General features: G+C 33.4%; 1 protein-coding gene and 1 long non-coding RNA gene across 2 annotated transcripts; one reads left to right on the top strand and one right to left on the bottom strand.

Moving 5' to 3' along the window:
* Nucleotides 1-120: 120 nt before the first annotated feature.
* On the top strand, nt 121-26032 carry Gyf (GIGYF family protein Gyf). Its single transcript, XM_074182658.1, has 19 exons — nt 121-278; nt 706-816; nt 6535-6667; nt 8449-8743; nt 10383-10600; nt 10685-10834; nt 14343-14539; nt 14597-14768; nt 16229-16573; nt 16687-16767; nt 16912-17316; nt 18943-19248; nt 19303-19508; nt 19829-20045; nt 20141-20278; nt 21349-21481; nt 25140-25391; nt 25449-25678; nt 25832-26032. The coding sequence occupies exons 2-19, from the start codon at nt 707-709 to the stop codon at nt 25955-25957; spliced, it is 3714 nt and encodes a 1237-aa protein (XP_074038759.1). The 5' UTR covers nt 121-278; nt 706; the 3' UTR covers nt 25958-26032.
* Nucleotides 21551-26608, bottom strand: LOC141485626 (uncharacterized). The gene is made up of 3 exons (XR_012467312.1): nt 26436-26608; nt 26280-26387; nt 21551-21759 (listed from the first exon to the last, which is right to left on the bottom strand). It is a non-coding gene; the product is annotated as an uncharacterized lncRNA (long non-coding RNA).
* Between the last annotated feature and the right edge of the window lie 938 nt (nt 26609-27546).

Genomic DNA, 27546 nt, shown 5'->3' with positions numbered 1-27546 from the left:
TTTATATTTTTTACTGCTAATTGTGAAAAGTAGAAGTTGATCTCGAAGAAGAAGTTTTGTATGATTTCAACAAAAATGTGTTTTTCTCAAGATAAAACAGTGACGGAAAAGTTATTTCAGTGAAAAATATTCAAATCAAGAAATTTCCCTCCTATTTTGAACACTTGACATACGTTCCAAGGATTCGAGGATTTGAGCACATGCGCGATAACCTACAATTTCACTGCAGCCATTTATGTTGTTCGCATTTTACCAAGTGTAAAAGAAACTATTTTCAGGTAAAAAGTAGAATTGTTTATACTTGGACATTACAAAAGAGGCTGGGGATTATGAGAAAAAAATAACATTACCAGTTTCGAATGGATTACGAATATTCCTCAAGATAGTTCAAAACTTGGAAACCAAGTGCCACCTTGTCTATGTGTACCTGATGTCTTATGTTGCTTTGTAACGAACACGTTTGAAAATAAAAAAACAGCTGTAACCACTAAAAGTTTTTAATGTGGGATTCTGTTTTAATATTTCCAATAGCCTTTAAAATAAGTTATACTCACTTCTAAAAATAGTTTTCTCCATATTTATATTGGTTTTTAATAGGTCCTGGTTTTTACCAGGGCAGTACCATTGTAGTTTTTCATACTCTACTTCTGCATAAAGTAACCCAAGGATATGCTAGTTCAATATCTTTAAATTATTACGTTCTAGGATGACTGACTCCATGAACTTTGGTCCAGATTGGATTCGTAATCTTTCGTCTGAAGGATCTATGGGAGGAGGTGCTAGTGGAGGAACAAGGCATCAGCTTGCCGATTATCGGTGAGTGTCAACAATTGATGTAGTTTGTCATAGAACAGTTGATTTCTCATATCAATCTCATAGTCATGAGGTATATTTCTTTGAATATAATCGATTGATTATTATTACTACAGTTAAGGTGAATTATTGTGAACCGGTTTAGATAAAAAAAAACTAGAACATACTCTCTATGGATGAGCAGGGTAACATGTTTTGTTACTTCTGTGAGACAGGAAAATTAAGTATGGAAAATATGACAGAAATATTGGATGATTATTCAAATGTAGCTTAAGAATATTTTTCTCTTAAACTAGAATCATCCTTTTACAGTTCTCTTAGAAAAGTTAAAACCATATGGAAAATGTTTTCATTCATTCTTCACAAAGCTAGTGCTGGATCTAGTTAAGTTTGTCAATCATCCCAAACTGAGGAATTGTTTGTGAGAATTTTAGAAACGTTAAAGGTGATTTCATTAACAAATCTTGAATTGTAACTTTAAAGTCACAAGAAGTTGGATCTTTAATTTTCGATGGTAACTTTCATCCAAGCATCATAAGTCTTAAGCCATAATAAATGTTTGCCTACACAAACTTTTATGACATAAAATATATGAATTACAAGTTATTACTTAATATTGGTGCATGAATCCTCTTTTAGTTTGACACAGAATCTGTTTAAAAAATCTGTTTGAAATCTGTTAAATAGATAGATATATTGTGTATCTTTGAACTTGTTTCATATTTTTTGAAACAATAAGTGATTTTGTTCAATGTTCTCCACAACTGTTAGATTTTGTATAAATTAAGTTTAACATTTGAGCTGCTTCGACTAGAACATAACACTTTTCGTTCATACATATTCAATCAATCAAAAATGTGCTTTATTGTTCAAGAATTAGTCCTTATTGACAAAGCAATGAGTGCAATAACTTGAGGTACAATCCATGGTGTCATATATATAAAAATTAAATGTAAATATGTGTAGGTAAAATGTAAGTATATAATTCAAAATATAAAATTAAACTTATACATTAAAGTAATTTTCTAATATAATTTTTAATTAAATAAAGGTTAAAGAAAGGGAAACAATGAGTTCAGTACATTACAAATCATTAAGGTTGGGTTAGATCATTATGACACATACAAAATGCAAGTTTACTTAAAAATAATAACACAGTAGGACTTTTTTAACGAGTTCAGAAATTTCATTATAGTATTCCTGCAGGTCGTAGTATGCTTTTGACATGAGGAAGTCTTTCACTGCCTTTCTAAAGTGCTTAAGATTTTTCAGTACTTGTGAATATTCCAGTAGGTGGTTATATATTTTACTACTTTCATATATAATTGAATGTTTTGTAAGAGTTGTTTTTGCTATTGGCATGCTAAGATTGTTGCTTCGGGTGGTTACGTAAGTGCGAGTCAAATTAATGCTTGAAGACTGTTTGTTATGAATCAAACAGACAGTTTCCAAATTTTTAGGATACAAACAACGGTCTATAGTGGTCCCTTGCCTTTGCCCTACACAAGTACCTCATAGCCCTCTTTTGTTGGTCAAAAGCAGATTGTAATAAATTCTGGCTACAAAACCCCAGAAAGCTATGCCATGCCTAATATGAGATTCGATGAGGGAAAGATAGTGTTCGTAGCAATGACTGGACCAAGTTCGTTTGACACCACTTCAATTGCATAGCAGCCTGATGCAAATATTTTTTTTAGTGACATAATATGGTCTTCGAATTTGAGTTTTTCATTAACTGTGCATGCCCAGAAACATGCCCACCTTATGTGTGTTCAGACAGATATAATTCAATTTGAACTAGAAGGGTAGGATGTTAGTTTTATTCATATTGAAGCAGAGATAGTTTGAGTTACACCAAGATATGACCTGTAGATCCTAGGTCCTGTAGATAAGACTTGTAGTTTCAGGAGATGATAGGACATCATCTCCTGAAAACACAAACTTGCTTGATGAAACACGCGTCGAGAAGAATGTTGCAGTTCTAGTATTTGAAAACAGTGCTTGTTCTGGACTCTCTAATTACTCTTATACTTTTTTCAAGCCAGAAATATTTGGAGGAAATATTTTTGTTGGTTCCTATTTGATTTTTGGACATTTAGTCATGTCTTACCAACAAGAACTGGCTCAATACTTTATGTTTCAAGTATTCCAAGTGTCGTAATCGCACATTACTTTCGAAATTGAAATATAATTTGATTTTTAATTATTCATTAATCTTCATTTTTTAGTAAAATTCAGTAAGAAAGAAAAAAAGAAATTTTATTGGCCTCCAATTACAATTTCTGTTACATTCGAAAATATTTACAATAACATTACATAAGGAAAAATCTCACAATGCATACACACATACCCACATATATTAGGACCAATACCTCATCAATCTTATAGAAAGCTTGGGTGACAAGTGAATTTTTTACTTTGAACTTCAATACTTTTATATGAAGGTCTTTCCACTCACCAGGCAAAGTGTTAAATATTTTTATGGAAAGAAACTCCGTTTGTTTGTCTGTGTTTTGAAAATGCATCTTCGGTAGCCTGATGATGTCTTTGTCACATGATGTCATGATGTCTTTTCATTTTTTAGTTAGTCAAATAACATTCAATCCTTTACTAAAAGGTTAGGTTGTTTGGAGCAGTTGCCACATCGTTTCGACAGTAGTATTTTATCAACAAAATTTACCAGTGAGTCCTTTCACTTTGTCTTTAACCCTTTTACTGCTCAAGACGAGTATATTCGATCGTAGGTATAGTGCTCAAGACGTGATAACTCGCATTTCAAAATTAAATACGACCTGAGTGCTCTAGCCGCATATTGTCGCGTAGGTATTTCGCACATGCCAATTGGAGCGAGAAATTAGCTGCAATGGCAACGCTGCTGTACAGCTGATAAGGTAACCAGTAGTTCTAGTGATAGCAGTGCGTTTTTTAGACCTGTTTACATAAACGAAAGGCAGTATATGTTAAGTGTTTTTATTGTTTTTTGAGGTGTATTTGTGTAAAGTTATTTAATCATGAAAAAGAAATATTTGACTGATAAAGAGTTGGAAGAGATTCTGACTAGAAGCGATGACAGTGACCAAGAATATGATTCGCTATCGTCAGATGACGAACTATCTGACACTGAAAATTTGCAAAATCAACATGAAAATGTGGCAGATATGTAGAGCTTTATTTTGAATACGAGCCAACAAAACTTGAATATGATGGAAATTGATGATTCAAGCTCAAGAATCGAACAAGAAGAACTCCCTTCACAAGGCAGATTTGAGTGGTCAACCAAAGAGCTCACCTTATGTTTACGAATTTGACGAATTCAGTTCAGGCTGCAAAATTCAAGGTACTTTAGCACTCGAGTTTTTTGAATATTTCATTACCTCAGATATAATGAGGTTGACGGCAAAGCAGATCAATAAAATAAGGAACTTTTTGTAGCAAATAAAAGCTTCATTCTATAAAATATTGTTTTATTGAACTTTAGTTTTTTTTAATCGTAAATAAATTCTTACTATCGTAAAATATTATGATTGTAAGCTTTTATTTTCGATTACTGTTCATTTACTTGAAACCTAAGGTATTTTTTCATCATAAAACGTATAACCCGTTGCACTATACTGCTCAAGATGACTATTCTCGCAAACGCCAAAAAAATTCAGCAGTGGGTGAGCCGCGACAATCAGTGTCTTCACCTAATAACGAAATGATTTCAGACGGTTTACATCAATGGATGGAGTGATTCAGGAGGGAGGTTTATGAGTATTATTTATCTACGTTTTGGGTAAATTGGTTGAAATATGACGATGTTATCCCTGAGAAGTCGAAGCGGTTGTGGCACCCTTGAGAAGCTGTTTTTTTTTTATTAAATTTTCTTACATCACATGTTCTCCAAGTTTCACACTATGGTTGAAGCCCACATTCTAAAGTTTGGTCATATTCCTATTTAACATCATTTCATCATCCTTGTACATTTGAACATTTCCAATTGGAAAGATACATCATTCATGAAGTTGCGATTCATTTCAAGGTCATTTAGTAAGACGATTTAATCAGCTGTTTGAAAGTTATTCATTTTTATTTGTGAGGTATGATAATCAATTTGTGAATCACAGGTGCTTGATGCGAAACTATCGATTTTTGTAGCATTTGTTAGCTGAGTTTGAACATAGTAAAAGGGGAAAGTGGAAGTTTGATGAGATCATAATGATTCTTTCTCACATAATAATTTTTTTCAAGCTAGATGCAACTAGATTAGATAACATAGAATTGAAATGAAGAGCACAAAAAATATCTATTTTGCGCATGTCAAATCCGTATTGAGGTTCGTGCATTTCAACATTAGCTCTGATAAAAATTCATATGTCTAAAATGACATAAAATGGTATAATCATCATTTATCTTCTGCATTTTGGTATTTCCTCCTCCCGGAGAATCCAATCCTCTCTGCTTGGGAACAGGACTGTATAAGGCAGTTCATAGTTGCTAGAGACATTAATTTGGAGATCATTCCCGTAAATGCTGTGACTTTCGGTATCAACCAGTAGCATGTTTTGTGCAATTGGAAAAATGCACAAGATTTTCTACAAATCCTTCAACATGTCCATAGGGGCAGCCTGGCATTGTGTAATACAATTTCCAAGTGAGCATTATGTTCGTTCGATATAAATCTAAGAGCTTAGTATATGTGTTATAATATCTTGTTGCATAAGGAAGCCAATTTGCATTCACAGTACATTTTGGGATCAATAAATTTTTATCTTCACATACTTTCATTGTAATATCTTTTTTCCCATTTCACAGTATGAATGCTTCTTATAAGTTAACTTCTTTGGCCACACACAAGCAAATCCCACATTACTCCGTCATAAGTTTTTCCTGGGATTTTGCCACGTATAAACATTGAAGTGGCATGTGCCAACATGAATATTCTTCCTTCACTCATGTGCAGAAGAGATCAATAACTTTCAGGCTGGACTGTAGTGGATCCAGGACTAAGGATACTGTGTACAACCAATTTTTTTGATAGGACAATTTTTACTTGTACGAAGAAGTAAGTGGCTTACTTCTTCCCATTATTATAATATACACAACATGATGAAAAAATACTTTCTTCATGTCTAATAGACCCTCGATATTTGACAGAACTTGAAGTTTTTTCCCTTGAAAATTGAACGGCTTGACGCCAGTAAAGGGACAATATGATAGAACTGACTGATACCGATCCAATATAACAGTAGCATCTTCAGGCGTCACAATACTAGCAATTGTTTTGTGATGTCTAAAGATGCTATTGTATAGCGAAACAGATGTTGCGGTTTTGTAAACAGTCAAGTGGAAATCTCACATTGATGTGTTTTTTTGAATATGTGCTAAGTGGTAAAGCAACACACAAACTGTATTGCTGAGGTATTGACATCAAATCGGATAAGAGAAAAAATTTGCCAATATTACTTTTGAAAACACTAGAACTGTGGAAACATAATTCTTGTGTAACTGTAGCTATGAACATTTGCTCAAGCACACTTTGTTTCCAAAAACATGTATCAAGATTAATGTTTTCGTAGTTTTTGAATGAGAGAAACATGTCTTCTGTAAGATTCATTTTACATATTGAAAAGAAAAAGAGTTTGTTTTATGGATTTTCCTGTATATATGTGTCAGGCATCATTTTTTTATAACACCATAGGTATATCGTTTTCATCTTGTTCTTCATACGAAAAATTATAGGTATGGGAGAGAGGAGATGTTGGCACTCTTTGAAAGGAATTCAAAACCTCCAGCTTCGCTGACCAACTTCAAATGTCTCTATTCCGATACAAGTCTCCTACCCTTGGCCTTACTGCAAACTAGTGAAGAAGAGGTATGTAAATGGATTTTATCAATATTTTGATAGGAAAGGAAAGGGTTTTGTTGTTATTTCACTAATACGTTTAAACGTGTTAATCAAAGTCTTGAAGAATTGTAAAGCTGGTTTACAAATGTAAATAGTACCTTTTGTACCTACCTTCTGTAGCCACTATCAAATTTGGCGAAATGAAAATGAAAAGTTTTAATGGAAAAGAAAATCATTTTATGAATGAATATTGAAAAGAATGGAGTATTCTTGTATCATATTTCATCTTATTATCATCCATTTTTTTTTCATTTTATGATAGGGGACTATTTATATTTCTTGAGCTGGCAACACTAATGTCAATAGGTAAAATGTGGCAACACCATAATAAAGTTTGACATTTTTTAGCATAAACGTACTCACAACGATGTACAAGTTCTATTTGTTCTGTTTACAATGAGTTAAGAAAATCAATTTGACCAAAAAATAGAAATTTCATGAGAAGGTTTTAATTAGATTATTTCGACTTGAATTATGTCGACAAGAATGTGTCGATGAACTCCCTTTTTTGTATGGCGATAAAGCATCATCAAAAAACAGAGTATATCGCTGGTATAGTGAATTTAATCGTAGTCATAGTTCGGTCACCGACGAATTCCGTGAAGGTCGTCCAAAATCGGTTGTTGTGCCACAAAACATCGATGCAGTGCCTGAACTGATAATGCAAGATCGTCATGAGACGTATTACAAGATAGAGGCATCCTTGCATAATAGTTTCACTTCGATACATTCATGGATATAAGCTTATGAGGCGGAAACAAAGCAGCAATCAACCGTGTGGGTATACCAAGACAAGCGAAATTCAACAAAAGTTTTTTTTTTGAAGAAGCACAGAGAAACAAAACAGGTGAATAAATTGATGGATGTAGCCATTACTACGTGGTAGGAGATCATAATGAAAAGAGAAATGAAAATTTCTATGTTTTTTACCACTTTTAATTGTAACTAACGTTACTGCAGTTTCGTCCAATATGGACATTCTCAAACTTATACAATAAACTTATTGTACAAATAAACTTACTTACAAACAAACTTATACAAAAAAACTTATTGTATAAGTTTGAGAATGTCCATATAGGACGAAACTGCAGTAGCGTTAGTTACAATTAAAAGTGGTAAAAAAACATAGAATTTTTCATTTCTCTTTTCAAAACTTGTGAATTTTTGAACAGTCAAAACATCGAATTGACAAGTCATCTTCCGTACAGTCCTGATTTGGCACCCAATGACTTCTTTTTGTTCCCGAATATCAAAGGAAAACTGCTTGATCAACAAAGAAGCAGTTGAAGCGTCTAAAACCATGTTTTGGAGGTGTCTCAAGAGGAATGGAAAAACTGTTTTGACAAGTGGTTTGAACGAATGCAAAAGCGTTTTGATCATCAAGGGGAATATTCTGAAAAACAATAAAGCCATTTTTTTGTGATTCTTAAGTGTTCTAACACTAAAAACACTTGAGAATGGTGTAAAAACCGACAAAAAAAGCCATTTTTACTAAAAAATGTTTATTATTAAAAAATGTTTATTATTATTTGCTATTCCCGAAATATAAATAGTACCCCTTGTATATAGAATAAAAATGTGTGATCTAACATCATCAAATAAAATAAACCACATTTTTCATAACTAATCGAAGAAGAAACCAATTCTGAAGTATAATTTTATGTAAGTCTATTGATAATAAAAATGCATATGTTGGCATCACATGTGTGGCATCACATCACACATCTACATTTTGTACATATTTGTAGAGAGGATGGTCTAGCAGACTGGCGTCACAGCCTAGTGGTCCGCTCCGTGGCAGAGGGGGGTCTTTGGAACGAGGAGGGAGAATAGGAAGGGGTAGGGGTGGCTACCAGTATGGTAGGCCGGCCGGCTATGAGGTAGGTTGGGGTAACGGGGAGCAGCAGGAGTGGAGCCCTCGAAAAGAGTATGGGAATCAGAGAAACATGTCGCTGGACAATTGGAGAAGATCACGAAATAGCGAGGAAGACGACGGTTGGAGAAATATCAGTCAGGGCAGAGGTGGAGTACATGAGAAATGGGGTGAGTTGCAATATTTTAGGCGATTTGCAAAATATAGGTAGGACGTGTGTAAAACTAATGAGGCTGCTCTTTTATCAAATACTGATGAATTCCCATATACAACTGTAATAATTAATACGTTTTAAAACTATAAAATGTCTTTCCCAATGGGCCACAGAGAATAATAACCAATAGGTTCTTCTACACTTATTCTGTGTAATTCATAATTTTTGTATTGATTTCAGGCACTCTGGATTTCCAGAAAGTTGTCTGTCCCAAATAATGTATTATATATATTATTATTATATATTATATTATATATATATTATATTATATATATATTAGTATTATATATGTATATAGAAATTTATAGAAATTATCTCTACTTTCAGTAATCATGCGCAATATGACGCACATTTTAATATGTTTGTAATCGTGTTTGAAACTTGAAGCAATTCATTTTGAATGCTTCATTTTTAGATTTATATGTACACATATTTGATATCTTTACAATTTTCCTATTGACGTATTTCTCAGACAAAAATTTTCTGCCACTCCTGTGAATGATTATAAAATACTCTGTTGAAATAAATGTATCTATCTATCTATCTATCTATCTATCTATCTATCTATTAATTTCAATTGAACATTTTTCTACAATAATCCTAGGTTGGGAAAGAAAGATCTTAATCTTTATACAAAAAAGTCGGAAATTTTCAAAGGAAGGAAGAAAGCAATTATTTTCAACATAGACTCTTGTATATAGTATAGGAGCTACAATGAGTCACAAATTGTAAGAAAAAGTCCTCTCAAAACAACTAATTTCTTATAAACATTGCATCACACGAAAAAAAAGTACTTTTGAAACAACTACTTTTATATGAACATTGAATTATACAAAAAATATCTCTATGATATCAATTTCAAATCTGTAACCAATATTGGGAGTACAAACTGAATAGGAAAAAGTATTTTATTTTCTGTATATAATTTATGACATTAAAAATAAAATAAATACAACAATAAAAATTAATTGGCGCTTCGGGGCGACTTCATTGATTCCAGTGGCGCATTTGCTTTTTCAGCTGCAGGAAAACCCGGAAAAACCTGCAGCACCACATCATCTGAAGATCTTGATTTAACAATGTCCTCTCTCTCATAAAACAAAATGTAGGGTGTCTCCAGAGGCTCCAATAAATTCAATGCATCGCCAGAACAATTCGTGACACGACTATCATCGAACTTAAACCAGTCCGTTTCTTCTTTGACCAAGGCGTAATAATGAAAAAGTTATTTTTGTATAATTAATGTTCATATTGAAGTAGTTGTTTCAAAAGTACTTTATCTTTTGTGTAATTCAACGTTCATGTGAGAGTAGTTATTTTGAGAGGGCTTTTTATTCCAGTTTGTATGTTGAAGTGTTGCTTTCTTCCTTCCTATGGAATTTTCCCACAATTTTTGTAAAAAAAAATGGAAGTAGAAAGCCCAAAATTTTTATTCTTTAAAAACGAATCGTCCTTAAAATTATACCCCTTTAATTTTAAACCATAAAATTACATGTAAATTGAGATTCCTATTTAAAAGTTGAAAGTTATACGTATTTTGTGTTTTCTATAACCGGTATAAGTGTGATATTTACTATGCATCTGCTTTGTACTAGGACGGTCTTCAAGTTGGAGGGGCGAGGGTGATTCGGAAGAAAGAACGGGCCCCCCGGAAAGGGGTGGTCGTAGCCACTGGGGTGAAAATCGTCCACCACCCTCTCGAAAGACGTGGGACAACGAAGACCACCTTCCAGAGTGGGCTACGGAAAATCCCACTGACGGCGGAGGTACCTTTGATGAAAAGGGGGCTTTTCATGGTTCTGACGACGAACAAGTAAGAAATGTTGATATTCAATATATAACTCTTTTTTCTATATTGTTGGACAAGATTTAACAATTTGTTTTTATTTATTTGAAGCAAGGTAAACATCCTAGTAGACGAGAAACGGGCCTTCAGAAATCTACGTCTCAACAGCATATTGTCACCAAAAGGCAACCACCACCATTGTCTTCCTCAAAATCAACTACTTCTCTTGTTCGGCCAGAAGATTCGTTTAAAAAACGAGATGTAAGTATTTTGTCAATATTTGTTATTTTCACCTATACTCAGTTGTATCCAATAGAAGCTCTGTATTGAAAGTATCTCAACATTTGAAACTTTTCAAGACTGGCGTAATATCTAATCGGATCATAATGATTTTAGATGAAGATAATAACCCTATTTCATACATATCAATAAGAACAGGTAATAATAGGGAAATTCAAACTCAAAATGTGATTCAAAGTTTCCCAATTTCCGTTTTTGGTCTGAATGGGTGTGATTCCTGAAATATTCTCGGGTGATAATTGTGAATGAAATAATTTTCAGTGAATTTTAAACTGCTGTATTTTTTATTCATAATGGTGACGTGAATGAAGGAACAAATTGTCAATTGATAATATGAATCCAAATTCAATAACCTTCTTGGTATATATGAATTTTCAGTTGGTTCTAATTGTAGAAGTGTATATAAATATATTTGATAGATTTATTTTGAAGTTTTTTTAATGGTTCATGAATTACGGTGTTTGCAGATCCCCATATAGAAAATGAATATTTTTATCGAGAATATATGAAATTATAATATATGTTCCTCAAATATTTGCGATCAATATTCTGCAAAGAATATCGATAATTGGTGAAATTTGTTTTTGAAGTTCTTGAATATGTTTCATCCAACTAAGATGTTCAATATAGAGTCCTAGAAATTTTGTGTAGTTTTTGTATAATGATCTCATTACTTTCAAATTTGATTGAGGGATATTGATTACACCTTTTTTTTTTTTAGTTATAAATATATAAGATGATTTTGAAAAATTCAATATTAATTTAATAATTTGTAACCAGAAAGAAATTGTATTCAAATCATGAATTACTTAATTTTTTATAGAATCAAAGTCAGATCCACAATGAATAATGGTAGTATCATCTGCAAATAGCTTGATCGAACCTTTTAACTTCAACAATGAAATAATAAAGGTCCCAATACTGATCCCTGTGGAACATCATATGTTGTATTTTCATACTGACTGATGTTACATTCCATATTCACAAAATGCTCACTGCAATACTTAATGTTTGAATTAAGATCGATTCAGTTCCCTTGGCATTTGTTATAAAGAGGTAAACTCAAATTTAAACTCATTTTCAAGGAAATAGCTCAAAAATCAAGTCAAGGATCTTCATCAAATACTGAAACAAAATGAGTATATATTAAATAAGAATTCGCAAATCATTCAGCTGAAATTCATACTGAAATCAATCTACTCCATTGATTTCAGCATGGTCCTGCTGCTGAATTAACGAGAAACATCAAAGACTAACCTCTCTGAGGTATCTTGCATGAATGTCTGTCGGATACAATTCTAATAATAATAATAATGCACTTGCTATCAGCATGTCCAGCATATGCGGTCTCGGCCTATATCCATCGACATAACGCGGTCCTAAGAGTGCTGTATTACCATCTACGGCACTCTTACGGTATTGACGAGACACCGGTGTTGCCTTACGCTCCGGGGGACATTGAATTCGTTATGGGGAACAAGAAGTGTCGAATTTATTGGAACTATTCGTTCCCCACCCTCAGGCTCATACAAGCTCATAAGCCTAATGTAGTCCTTCCCGACCACCAGAGCAAAACGATATTTGTCGTGGAGTTTTCAGCTCCTGGCGAGACGAATATCGTCAGAAAAGAGGAGGAAAAACGGATAAAATATCGAGATTTTCTCTTCGAACTCCGCAGATTCCATCCAGATCACTCTTGTCAAGATGGTTGTTCTGATTATTGGAGTCCTTGGTGGAATGATGTCCTCTCTACTCTCGAATCTTGAAATCATACCGGCTTGCCGCACTAAGGCAGAAATCTTAGCCGCACAGATGCAGAAGGCTGTCATTCTTGGCTCACTGCGCTTGCTCAGGGCACATGATTCTCGGACCTAATGATCACTTACCCCACGGTGTGGGGAGTGGTCATTGGTTGATAATGTTGGCGCGCCCTCCTGAATGCCTGAATGTATCGGGGCTTCAGGGGATAAGGCCTGACCAGCGCACACTACGGTGAAAAAAAATTCCTAAGAAACATACAATGTTTATTGCAGGGATGAAAAGCAATGATTCAAAAACCAACTATAACATAACTAAGTAAGAAAGATTCAATGTCCAGCGTGATATTGCCAGGGAAGTACTTGTTTTCTGGCAGGCATTTAGCAGAACCTACGGTGTAGGTGCTTTACGAGAGATGAATGTTTCAAAATATTATTTCATTTGGAGAATTGCGTTTATGTGAAATGAACTATCTGAGAACGTGAATCCAATGTGAATCACTACTTTCGCACAGGCACCGCTCTTAGAGCGACTTAGGGATTTTTCTGTAGGGATACAGATTTTTCCTAAAAAAGACATTTATTTTAATTGAAAGGGTTATATATTTTTTTTTTAATGAGTGATTAATTTTTGGGTAAGAAAGTTTTTGGCTTTCTACTACTCCATCTTGATACAAAAAAAAAGGAGGGAGTCTTCCAAAGAAAGGAAGGAAGTAATTCTATACATGGATGTGTAAATCATGTAAAGAAGTAACTTTCAGACACAAACTGAAAGAAAGTCCTCCTGAAACAGCTACTTTCATATAAACATTAAATTATACGAAAGAAAAAATTCTTTCGAAACAAATACTTCTATATGAACACTGAATTATACAGAAGATACTTTCCTCTACTCATATTGTATTTCAAACATTCGTTGTGGAAGAAAAATCAGATATCATTCACATGAGTTCTACTTCAAATGAATGGTAACAAATTGCACTTACATAGAACACTGCCATCCTCACTGGTATACATCGATGTTTCGCCTTAAGACACTTGCCCTAAGGCTCTTCAGTACCAAATTGGATAACACACTTCATTCATGAATTACGATTTTTTAATGTCACGGAATAAGCTTGATCTGCTTATGTCATCGATGACATCGTAATGACATTCATTCATTTTTTCTTTCGTATAATTCAATGTTTATATGAAAGTAGCTGTTTCAGGAGGACTTACTTTCAGTTTGTGTCTGAAAGTTACTTCTTTGCATGATCCACACATCCATGTATAGAGTTACTTCCTTCCTTGCTTTGGAAGACTCCCTCATCCTTTTTTTTTTGTATCAAGATGGAGTGGTAGAAAGCCAAAAACTTTCTTTCCCAAAAACACATTTATTTTCTTATATTTCCTGAAATTATGTAAACCTTTACATAATTCCCGTATATTGCTAGTACTAAACAAGTAAATTTTTCGAAAATAAAATTAATGTTTAATATATTCTGATTGTAACAAGGTCGAACGAACATGATTTTTTTGTATTTTCAATTCGTCTAAAAATGGTTGGGTCAGTTTTTGATATTGTCATATATTTGAATAGGCTTTGTTACGGTTATGTATGTTGAATCAAACATGTGACTTTTTGTTTTCCGACAAACAATAGTTAACGTTGGTGGTATTTCTGTCTTTATTTCCGGAATTATTAGTGATCATTTTAAAAATTCCTTCAGGACTCGCCACTTGAAGCAGAAAATGACCCAAATCTATCTTCAGAAATGGTTACAGCTGAAGAGGGAAAGAAATCAGTTCCAAATATTCCGGAAAAAATTGATGAAAATCAAGGAGCTCAAGAAAGAGTTAAATCTGAAGTTCCCCCAAACGAGAACAAAGTTGTAGCGACTAATGGACCAATAGGAGAAAAGCCAAGGTTTTAATTTCTGATTCAACATCCATTCAAAGTTGATAATATCGTGTAATTTTTCAGAAACGAGGATTCAGATTTCGAAAGGCTTCAAGAAGATTTTGTTCTTAAATTGGTTGTAGACGAAGAATTGCCTAAGCCAAGTATGAATAGCTTGGAAATGGGAAGTATACATCCGCCTCCAAATTTAGCTGTGCCACAAATGCCCGACAAATGGTTTTATCAGGATCCTCAGGTAAGGAATCTATATGGTTGATTTTGATATCATATTTCACAAAAAACAACAGCTTATAACTGAAAATTAAACATTGTATGGAATATATTGAGCAGCAAAATGAAAAACTCACTTGACCCAAAAAAGTTATTGATTCAATGAAATGAATAATGCATATATTTTTCCAGATTATTTTTTGAGAAATTTAGGTAAGCTAGTGTAATGCATTACTCATGTGTGATGAACTGATCATTTTCAAACATCTGTAAATTTTTTGCGAGAAATATAATTCAGATTCCGATTAGGATGTCTAATTTTATTTTTCATACAAATAAACCTTTCATTTAGAGTATGTACTGAAATCAATCAATTTTTTTTGTTTATTCAAACAATATTTTCAGTTAACATAATTTGTTTAATATAGGTTGAAGAAAATAACTTTAGTCTAATTTCTACTATGATTTTTGTTTATTATGACCGGTTTTGGTTTATTCAACTATTTTCAAGTAAACTGATTCAATTCCAATAAAGTATTTGTCGTATGCCTCAGAAACATTTTTTTAATCTCTCCTTTCAAGTGTTGTGAATTGTTTTACAATTTAATAACGAGGGGTTGATCTAAGGAGGTATCTCAAAAAAGTCCCTTACCTCTTGATATTGGTCATTTTTTCTTTTTTCATAGTGAAAATTGTCTTATTTTATGAAGTTTCCGATATTTTGGTTTAAACCAAAAAAACTATTAGATTTATCATAAATTCAATTGACTTTCAAAATAAATGGTAACCAACACAACCATTTGACAAGATATTCAGGCAGTCTGAAATTAATGAAAACAAATATTGATCAAAATTCGATTTATTATAAAGGTATCAAATTTGATAATGAGCTACCAAATGCTTAGAAAAAATTTAACAAACAAAATTCTGGATTAATTTGAAAAAATATTTATTGTTTATATAGATATACTATCTGATGAGTTGATGATGTTGATGCTCATATTCAAACATATATGTATGTATATATGTGTATATGTGTGTATAGGTATATTTATATTTTTTCAAGTTTCAGTTCTGATTTATCTTTTTTTGTAAGCTCTGTTCGTACTCAGTTATGTTATAGTTAGTTTCTAAAATTATTATTTTTTCCCTGCTATAAACATTGTATGTTTCTTGGGAAAATAAATTGTTATTATTTCTTCGACATTAATTTTTTATGTTTTTATAACTTTCTTAAATTACTCTTCATTGTCTATGTATATTAGTAACAATCAGAACTGTCAGAAGTGGAATCAGTTATCTTGTGATCAATCATTTGAATGCTGTTGGAACTAAAAAGATAATGAATCTCTTGATTTTGTTTTTGTCAAGTAATTGGTATTCATATATCTGAAGAAAAACAATTTTGTGTATTTTTTGGTCTAGATGTAGCCTCAAAAAATGAACATTTTGCGAGGTTGATAACACGAGTTTGTGATATTTCAGGGTCAGATGCAAGGTCCGTTCTCGAACATGGAAATGGCTGAATGGTTCAAAGCTGGCTATTTCAGCAACCAGCTAAAAGTTCGACGACACTGTGACGAACGATTCTTTTTGTTAGGCGAACTGATAACGATATGTGGGGGCGTAAACCCCTTCCAAACAGGTATTCGCTTTCCTATTCTCAAAAACGACATCACGAAAATGCCAGATCCGGATATCCAGTTCCAGTACTTGTCTCAAATGGCGGCATATAAACAGGCACAGGCGAGAGTTCTGGCGGAGCCCTGGAGCGCCATTACCTTGCAACAACAGGAACTTGCTACACAAAGACTGATTATGCAACAACAGGTAGAATTTGCCTTGATATTGTACAGATATTATAGTAAAATATTGCTTTGTAACGTTATTTTTTCATAAATTTGGTGCTGACTTGTGAGTTATAACTGTTGAATTTTTTGCAGCAAGTTTCCCCAGATCTCCAATACTTGCAACATTCACAGGCGGCCAATCCACTGATGCACATGATAAATCAAATGCAGCAAGTGAGTACTTCCGTTTGTCAAATGAATAAAAGTCGAATTTTTGACACAATACGTGATCTTGAATTCATCAATTTCTGTTATCGATTCGAAATCACTTCTAATACAGTGCGGAATTAACCTTGTGATTTTTTTTTGAATTTTCAGGCAAACAAACTTCCGGCGACAGGATTGGTCGACAAGCCGCCTCAAAACATACCAGGAAGTCTAGACCCTAGTATACAGTTACATATGAGTAATATTCTCTCTCTACAAAATCGTATCCCGACAGCAGCATTGACTAACAATCTACCGGCAGGCTTAACGAGTCATTCGGTTCCTTTACCGCCTGGAACCTTATCGTCAGGCCTACAAACAGTACCTCCGCTCAACACTAGCACTTTGCCTCTGTCGGGGATTCAAAGCAATATACCTGTCAGTATTGGAGGAAGTATTAATATTCCTAGGCATACCCCGCACGGACCTGTTGATCAGATCAGTTCCGGCCCAAGTAATGACCCTATTAGTAGTCTGCTGAAACAACTTCAGCAGCAGTCGCAGCATTCACAACAGGTCAGTTGAACCATATGTTTGAACTAATCATAACTTTTTTGCTGATGATACTCTATTGGCATGTAGCGATTTGAACCTTACGATGGCTATACAAAAAATGAATAATACTCTAGCAAGTGTCAACAAGTATTTAAAAATTAATAAACTCAAGCTGAATGTGATGAAAACTAAAGCGATGATAATCACCACCAAGTTTAAATACAGCCAAATAGACTCTAAAACTACTAATCTCAACATTGATGATGACAAAATTGAAATAGTGAATTCAACTAAATATCTGGGATTCCAGATAGATAACAATCTATCGTTTGATGAACATTTTGAGTATATTCATAAAAAAATTTCAAAGAAATTATTCTTTTTTTCTAGAATTGCCAATAATCTTTCAACGGAGTCAAGTATCACAGTTTGCAAGTCAATTGTTCAGCCACACTTCGACTATTGTTCCTCTATCCTATATCTATTCAATCAGAATAAATTGTCTCAACTCCAAAAACTTCAGAATCTTGGTATGAGAATCATTTTGAAGTGCCGTAGAGATACTCCTATCACTATTATGCTCAATGTTTTAAATTGGCAATCCATTTCCCAAAGACTGCTATACTTCACAATGATCTTCGTATACAAAATATTGAACAACTTAGGACCATCTTATTTTAATCAGTATATTGTCTTTCATCACGATATTCACCACCACTTCACTCGAAATAATAATAACTTATATATTAACAGAACAAAAAACAAAAATACTATGAACTCATTGTTTTTCAAGGGTTTTGATCGGTTCAACAAATTACCTAATGCAATTAAAAATAGCCCATCTCTGAACATGTTCAAAAATGAACTGAAGAAATTTGTTTTAAATGAACAAATATGATATGTATTATGTCTTTGTTACCTGTAGCTGTAATTTGTATAATTCCTTTCATCTAATGTTCGTTATATATTTCAAATAATTATGTTATTTATCTTTCTACATGTTGCATCGAAATTTTTCAAATGTATAATGTTGCTGTTTTTGTAGTAATGTCTTTAAAAATATTTTATTGAACTTATGTTTGTCATACATTTAAGTCATTTCTAGATGTAACACATACCTTTTTTTTATTTCTACCATTCTAGTTGATTTGTATATTATTAGGATATCCTATTTAAATAAAGATCTATCTATCTATCTATCATCTATAACTAAGTACTTTGTTAATCATCTGTGAAATTTCTAGGACTATTCTCATATCAGAGACTTTGTACTTTGGACGCTTGCTAAAGTGTTATTTGAATAAGTTATGGATTTTCATCAAGTATCAATTCCATCACATATCTTCTTTCCGAATTTCATTCAGTCACTAATCTTGCCTTTCTATTAGTATTCTACAAATGTGGCCTAATCATTCTCCATTCCTTCCAGCATAACCTTGTCTATCGATTTGAGTTGTCCCTAAACACTATTTCTTATCCTGCCTTTCCTAGTTTTGTCTCTACTTTTTCTAAAGATACATAGATATGCAGCATCAATTCTATTCCAATCTGTTTCTGTTGAAGTCACAATTCACTTTCATTTACATGACCATAGTCTTAAATAAAAAGTTGATACCAGATATTTTCATTATGAATATGTATTTTTAGGTGGAATCTTTATGGCAACCGAATTCATTCCCCTCGAATACGCCTCCTCAATGGCAGCCCCAAAATGAAATTCCTGTGTCCATGTGGGATATCCCCCAAACAGAAAAAACACCCCAGATTCCTTCTCCAACAGAAAAAGTTCAACAGCCTCCTCCTCAGCCTAAACGTATTAAAGTTGAGAAGGAAAAGGAACAAGCTATAAAAGATGAAATATCTGCAAGAGAATTGAAAAAAAAGAAAGAACAGGAAGAGAAGCAGGCAAAGAAAGAGGCCGAGGAGAAGAGAAAGCAGGAGCAAAAGAAACTGGTAAGAATTTTCAATCCAATTGCAAAACAGAATTAATCATCTTTTTTTTTCCAGGAAGCAGAAAAAAAGGCAGCAGAAGACAGGAGAAAAAAAGAGGAGGAGAGGATAAAAAGAGAACTGGAGAAAGCTAAAAAGGAAGCAGAAGAGAAGAGATTGAGGGAGTTGGAGGAGAAACGTAGACTTAAGGAACAAAGGAAAGCAGAGGAGGATGCCAAAAAGAAAATGGAGGAACAGAAGAAGTTGGAAGATGACAGATTGAGGTATGTGGACTTCATTTGGTTCTGAATGAATCTAAAGTAACTTTCCTCAACCGATAAACGTTTCTTCTGCTACTGCAGCAGACATCATCAGTGCTATGCATTGTCTAGGGGAACAAAAATAATAAAAAAGTACATATTAATTAAATTATTCAATGAGAACAGCAGGGGACCTAATACTTCACCTTGAGGAATCCCCGATGGTAATATTATTTTCCTGTGACAGTTCTTGGTTTATTTCGAATTTTAGTATTCTGTCAGTCATGTATGAAAAAATGAAAGACTACTTGCGATTCCGACAAATGATTTGTGGTTTAATTCAGGGAAGAAATGAAGGAACAAGAAAGACGGCGACAAGAAGAGGAAAAGAGGTTGCAAGCCGAAGAAAGGCGAATGCAAGCCGAACAAATTCGATTGGCAAAGGCAGCTCCATGGTCTCAATCGAACCTTAACCTTGGTATGAGTCTTGCAGAGATTCAGAAAGCGGAAAGGGAAAAGAGGGCTATCGATGCTGCCCTGCAGATGCAGAGGTTGCAGGAGGTATATAATTTATCTTTTTGGAAACATTAAAAACATTTAGAAAGTGCTACATTTTTGTTGATGCTGATTATTTCAATGATTGATTTTTCCTACAGGAAAAGGAATATCAGCAAATCCAGCAAGAGAAATCTTCTGCCGGAATACAGCTGAACTGGGCAAAGAAAAGAGTAGAGCCAAGAAAAGTCAAATCATTGGCTGAAATTCAGGCAGAAGAACAGGAGAGATTGGCCAAGGTATTTCTTCTAAAATACTTAATTTCCTCAAATTTTGTTTGGAGTAGAATCACTTCTGCTGAGGAGTTTAATATTTTTTCAACTTTTGAATTTAATTTTTGAAATTAGATATTCTTTTTCTAGCACCATGAATTACATATTGGAACAATGAGAACTTCAAATTATACTTCAGTCAGTCCTTAATAATCAGGAAATAATGGTGATATGAGCACCTGTCATTTTTATAAAACTACTATCTTTGTAGTTGTGAAACTTTGCATCTCTTTAAGATTGATGCATATGGCCGCTATTAATCTTAGCAGTTTGAGACTCTTAAATTAAAAAAAAATGGTGAACTTTCTTTGATGAAAAATATATTTGTTGGAATGGTTTAGACCCAGAACATTTTTCCAATCGACTATTTCTCAATATATATTTATTTTTCTATGTTACTATAAAACTAGTTAAATTTCAAAAGTTTATACTTTCCAACAGTAGTTCTCAAATAATCTATGTGCTATGATAATTGTTTGTCATGATACTGACATTTGACAGTTCTGTCGTTTCATAATTGTTAGTTCGTATTCATGTTTCCTTATCATTAAGTCTCTTTGATGGCAGTCGTTGGCAACGAAAACTTTTAAATTAGATCATGATGATGAATTTTATATTTACTGGTTGAAGATTATAATGATAAACAAAATGATCCCATTTCTGAATAACTACGAAGGTTACAAAAACAAGTTTTGACTTTTGTGAGTTGTCGTTCGTAAGGGGGTGACAGATGGTTAACGGACAAACAGAATTCAAACAGCAACTTTTTTGGGTGATCTTTTCAGTTTGCCCTTTAATATACTTCAGTACATTCTCTATTGATTTAGCTTTGTTTATTTTTTTGGATTGTGGAAGAGTAGAAACTAAGATAAGCAGCAAGAAACCTTGACTTCCCACAAAATATGTCTCTCAGACTTGAATAGCCTTTCAAATTTCTCTTAAGTGATATCACTTTGTTCTTGTAGGGTGTAAGATGAAGTCCATACAATTCCGTTGTTGTTGATGTTATAATTACATAATTATATTTCATTTGATAGCAAGCGGCAGAATCACGCCTACAGAAAGAGAAAGAACCAGCTCCAGTTACAAACAATTCATCTAGTATTTGGGGCAATCAGAATTTGACGTGGGCTAGTACTCAGCCTAATACCCAGTGGTCATCTAATTCTGGTAAGTTTTCAAATGCATTTATTATTTATTATTGTTGTTTGGTTTTGGGTATTCTCAATGTGGCTGCTATTTCAATTTACAGGATTGAGTGTTCGAATTGATAAAATATACATTTTGTCTCATACATCATCTAAACAGTTGAAAAATCCAAGGTCATTTTTATAGTGCTGCACGTTTTGAAAATATTTCTTGTTATGGTTTGATGAGGATAGCTCTAGAATGGTTCCGCTCTCATTTGGAAAATGGAAAGCAACTGGTCAGAAATGGTGAATTCTCATCTGAAAAGAAAAACGTGATGTGTGGACTGCCACAAGGTTCTTTGTTGGGACCACTCTTGTATCTCCATTATATGAATGATATCACTTATTTACCAAATGCAGGCACATTCACCCTTTTCTCTGCTGATGCAGCTTTATCGTGGTCCAATAACTACCCTAAACCAATATTTCAAATAATTTCCAAAGATCTGAAAACTGGCTGAATGGTGTTCAGCAAATGATATGACTTTCAGTATAAAGAAAACAAGTATATTAACTTTTATATACCAAACTGAAGAGAAGGTTAGAATTATTAATGGAACAGGTTTGAGTAGAGTCATGAAAATATATATATATATATATATATATATATATATATATATATATATATATATATATATATATATATATATATATATATACTATCGGATATAACCACAACAAAACAAAATTTCAAATGGCAATATACTGGAAACCTACACAAACAAGCTCCACCATACCCGCAAGTTCTAACTACCCACTATCACATAAAATGGCTGCCTATTACGCATTCATATACAGAATGCTAAGGATGCCACTTTGCAATGAATCCCATAACAAGGAAAGGAAAATTATATACCAAATAGCACTTCAAACACTTGAACATCAACATCACTTACAAGCCGAACAAGAAAATAACACAAAAAATAAACAGCTATGAAAAAGAAGAAGACAAAAACCTAAAGGGAGTGCACAGCATACAATGCTCGGAGTACAACAAATTCTATATCGGCTAAACCAAGAAAAAACTGATCCAAAGATACGACGAGCATAAAAAAGCATACATAAACCCAATAACATATAAATGAAACCTCGCAATACACGACATACAAAACAAACATAAATTTCCCCCACCAGAAAACATCAAACTCATAAAACAAGTCAATAAAGAAAACCCTATGGACATCTGGGAAAATCTAAATATTCATAAATTCAAGAGTCCTAATTCACTTATCGAGGAACAAATACAAATTAATACACAACAAGACCTAACATTCAATATACTACACAATACCAATACATATTCCTAGAAACAATGAACATAGGTAAACACCAACACCAAGGATATTACCTGGTGTAACCCAAGTACAGGCAAATTTAAAGAGGCATCCGGATGAAAGGAGTGGACAAATACCTGCACTAAGGCGTTCTAAACGTATAAAAGAACAAACAAGAAGATAAAACGTTCAGTTTGAGTAGAGCCATGAAGACGATAGCTTCCAAATCATTCCAACATCAGCTCTGATAAAAATTCCTTTATCTACAATGTTAAAAGAAACTCCGTGAATTATTTTCCTGCAGACTGTTCTGCCTCATTTCAAAAAAGCCGATTCAGGACTTTTTTGTGATTCTACTATTTAGATTTACTATCAGGAGGTTGGTTCAAGGAGAACATTTTGTTCAAATGTTTGTCATTGAAATTAACACTTATCTATTGCAAAAGATGTTACTAATTTATTTATCTTTTCAATGAACGTTTATTTCAAAAAATCTGACAGGGTGGCATAGCTACGAAATTTTTAAACCCAAATTGAGACATCAATAACTACGCAATCCCTTATTGAAATTTAACAAAGAGGTCATTGTATAGAGAATTGAAATACTTTTCATTAAAATGTCACAAGAACCCCCTCTCTATTAAAAAAAGTTGATAGTGCTGACTCGGCGGTAAGTGATGCCATACTAGTGACTTTTATCGAAAACCTCAACTGATACTTCATACAGTGTAACCAAGATACTGCCTATTCAGGATATTCTAGAAATCGAACAAGGTAAATTTGTATACAACGTTATACATGAACAAGTCAAATGTAATAACTTCACATTCGTTAATCAGCTCCACGAAAGCAATAATCTTACCTGTAATAGTCTTTTTAGAACCTGTATGTACTAATATTGACTTAAATAACCCCATTACACTATGTATGAAAACTTTTTAATAATCTTCTCAAGGAAATAACAGATAGCTCTAATGTCAGTATCTTTAAGAATAAAATAAAGAGTTTTAATACTAGCATACTCAACGAAAGAATGGCTTGAATCTTTTCATTTCTCTGTATCAATTACTATTATACTTTTATTTTATTTACATTGGTATTATGGATTCTCAAGTGAAGCGATAGCCTTATTTTGTTGTAGTGTATAAAGTGTTATTATACTGTTTTTAGCTAGTTTTTTGAAACCAGCATGTTGGTGCTGCTTTGGATAAGTTGTTTTTTTAATGCTGCTAGTTCAAATATTATCTGAAATGTTTCTGAAATATTATTTGAAATGTTTACTGTAATCATGATTGCATTATCAAAAATGTGCAAAATTGTGGGAATCTTCAAAAGAAAGGAAGGAAGTAATCAATTTGAAAATAAGTAACTCTATACATGGATGTGTAGATCATGCAAAAAAGCAACTTTCAGGCACAAACTGAAAGAAAGCCCTCCTGAAACAGCTACTTTCATATAAACATTGAATTACACAAAAGAAAAAAAATATTTCGAAACAAATACTTTTACATGAACACTGAATTATACAGAAGATACTTTTCTCTGCTCAGTTTGTATTCCAAACATTTGTTATGGAATGAAATTCAGATATCATTCACAGGAGTTCTACTTTAAATAAATGGTAATAAATTGCACTTACATGGAACACTGTCATCCTCACTGGTATACATCGATGTTTCGCCATAAGACACTTGCCTTTGTGTCTGAAAGTTGCTTTTTTGTATGATCCACACATCCATGTATAGAGTTACTTATTTTCAAATTGATTACTTTCTTCCTTTCTTTGGAAGATTCCCTCATTCTTTTTTTTCATCAAGATGGAGTAGTAGAAACCCAAAAACTTTCTTTCACAAAAAGAGTAGCTTATGTTTTGTGATGAGACAGTTACAGGGAACTGTTTCATTGCAGGAACTCAAACTAACGTATTTTTGACTCGTACAGTCTGCAACGTCTTATGGGCTGGCGTTTTGGGGAAATTCCGCACATAGGACAAAAGTATTCACTATGCAAAAAAGGATAATAAGATGTATGGCAGGTCTACGTCACAGAAAATCCTGTAGAAATACCTTTACTGAAACATGAATCAAGCTAAGTACGAAGTGTACGAATGTATGTAGCCCGGGAAATTTCGACATTCACCTTATTTTCTTGCGTAGACTTCGTATATGAGCTGGTCACACATAACTGTGTTTAATACACCCAATTTAACATTATATTAAATCAAAAACCATAAAATAACTCGAAACTCAATATAGATTTATGACAGTAGAATTCATCAAGGCTGTTGTATTATGCTTGATTTGAAAATAATTCTTTTGTTGATTTTCAGAAAAGAATTTCCTTGTAATAATCGTTTCATTTCAGGTGGATTCTGGGATGATACATCTAACCGGCAGACAGCAAACAAACCGTCCACTGTATCCAAAAGTAACTCTACCAATACTTTAAGTACAGTTAAACAACAATCACAAACACAAAAACAACCAACTAAGAGTAACAAGGCGAAAAAGGAAGAGGCGAAAGCAAATCACAACAATAACAATAATGGACCACCAATGGATGAATTTACCGACTGGTGCCATAAAACCTTATCCCATATATCGACTAATGTAGACAGTAAGTGTCATTCATTTATTTGAGTCTTGAGATTCAAAATCGTATTTTTTATTTCAGTACCTACTTTTGTTACTTTTCTACGTGATATTGAATCGGCGTTTGATGTTAGAGAGTACTGTAAGCTTTATTTAGGCGAAAGCAATGCCACCCATCAATTTGCTGGTAATTTTTTGGAAAAGAGGCGTTCTTTCAAACCCAAAAATAATGCTCACAAAGACGACATGTGTTCTCCCGCTCCAGCTATTACCCCCTCCTTGCAACATAGTACTGAATTCCAAGAGGTCAAGGTAAGTGTTTCGATAGATTTGCGATTTATTAAAGTGTTACGGAAATCAAGCCTGAAAGGTGACCGGCCACACTATATTTTGAATAATATTTTGAGAAGATCCAACTGATTTTTTTGTATTGCCATTCTTTTTCATAAAGTATGTTTTTTCCAGGGCAAAAACAAGAAAATAAAAAAATCGAAAATGTTGAAGGTGGATGCCCGAATTTTAGGCTTTAATGTAACTTCTGCCCCTGACCGACTTAACGTGGGTGATAGAGACTATGGTGATAATTCTTAAAAATAGTTTTATGTAACAGATTGTTATTGATTGTACCTAATTATATATTATATATATTATATGATTTTTAAGACATTTTTTTCGGTTTGCTTATTTATGTGTAATACACTATTTGTTTTACGATTTTACCAATTTTACTGTTTAAATATTAGTTTTACATAAAAAGAATGGTTGTGTCTTTTCTCCCCTCCTTTTAATATAGTACAGAAGGAAAAGTAACGTTCAAAATGTTTTCCATATTATCTCAGATGAAAAACATGTAAACTATTCTTGGAAAATAATAAGAATACATGCTTTCGATTCAAGTATAATATATACTTACAAAATTTTTCAAACTCCATTTGAAATGGGTAAGTTTCCAAAAGGTTTTCAGTAAATAATGTATAATAAACGATGCGAGCATCTTTTTAGTTTTTACTCTGATGAATGGCTAAAAAATTAATTATTAAAGATTCAGACCAGATCACCGATGACATACTAATTGGAACATGAATTTGGCAACAGCCTTGTTGAACATTCAGACTGGTCATTTACTGAAATGTGATGAGTTGGTATTAGTCACTGAAATGTGATTCATTCAGTTGACTGCTATGTGAAACGGTGGTTCAAGCCCTATGGAGGATCGATTTTCACTGCTTATCGTCCAACTCGTGCTAGGAATCGCACGTTAAAAGGTAAGACCTCGTTAATCTTTAGCTCGCTCAAGTTTCGACCTCTGAGAGTTGTCGTTCGTAGGAGGGTGACAGCTGGTTGAAGAAAAAACATTTTTTTAAATGAATGGTCCTTTTATTTCTTCCTTTTGTCAAAATTTTGCTTTTGAAAATTAATAATTCCAAAATATGATAGAAATGTTTATTGAGGTTACTCACTTTGTTACTTGAGTTTGAATAACCATAATAATAATCATCATAATCTTATTTCCAGTATATGCAGAGTACAAATAGAAACAGGAATACATGACACAATTTTCACAATGAGAAAAATGTATTCAATGAATACACATTTTTGTTAATTAAAACCTTTGAATTTGACATGTCAATAGGTAATTTGTCGGACAACTGTATTCTATAACTGTATCGTATATGTTTAACGAATTAAACATTTCAAAACATTTATTTCTCCCAACTACCTTCACAGCAGGTTCTGCTAAATGCCTGCCGGAAAACAACTACTTTCCCGGCTGATACCACGCGCGATATTGAATTTTATCCAACAGACATTTATGGAAGATACCTCACAGAGGTTAGTCTCGCAGATGGTTCTCGTTCATCCAGCAGCAGGATCATGCTGAAATTATTTGAGTAAATCACTTACAGACCGATTTCAAGGTGTTACCTCTCATCCGTGCAGTAGAAATCCGACCCAAAAGTGTCTGGGACTCGATTGATTTCAACGCGGTTGAACTGCAAGTATGAAACCTCTGTCTGAGAGGAAGATTGTTACTGGTAACAGCTCCATCTCGTGAACAAAGCCCCAAGCGGGGATGAAACATCCCATGTACCAATACCCTAACAGAGATCAAAACGTGTCTGAAGTGTAGGTAGTTGGGAGAGATAAATGTTACGAGATTTTATGTCTCAAGACTAAGT

This window comes from Leptinotarsa decemlineata, unplaced genomic scaffold, assembly GCF_025532065.1.
Source record: "Leptinotarsa decemlineata unplaced genomic scaffold, Ldec_3_MD MMD2_tig00026328_RagTag_RagTag, whole genome shotgun sequence".
In the NCBI taxonomy this organism is placed as follows: domain Eukaryota; kingdom Metazoa; phylum Arthropoda; class Insecta; order Coleoptera; family Chrysomelidae; genus Leptinotarsa; species Leptinotarsa decemlineata.
The sequence above is the reverse complement of the archived record's forward strand: the minus strand, read 5'-3'. Positions and strand labels throughout refer to the sequence as shown.

Bases quoted from the DNA above. Each gene is read 5' to 3' on its own strand.
- Gyf (XM_074182658.1), top strand. From the start codon at position 707: ATGACTGACTCCATGAACTTTGGTCCAGATTGGATTCGTAATCTTTCG. The intron at 10,601-10,684 runs GTAAGAAATGTT...ATTTATTTGAAG, and splicing joins ATGGTTCTGACGACGAACAA to CAAGGTAAACATCCTAGTAG. The intron at 20,279-21,348 runs GTATTTCTTCTA...TTCATTTGATAG, and splicing joins AACAGGAGAGATTGGCCAAG to CAAGCGGCAGAATCACGCCT.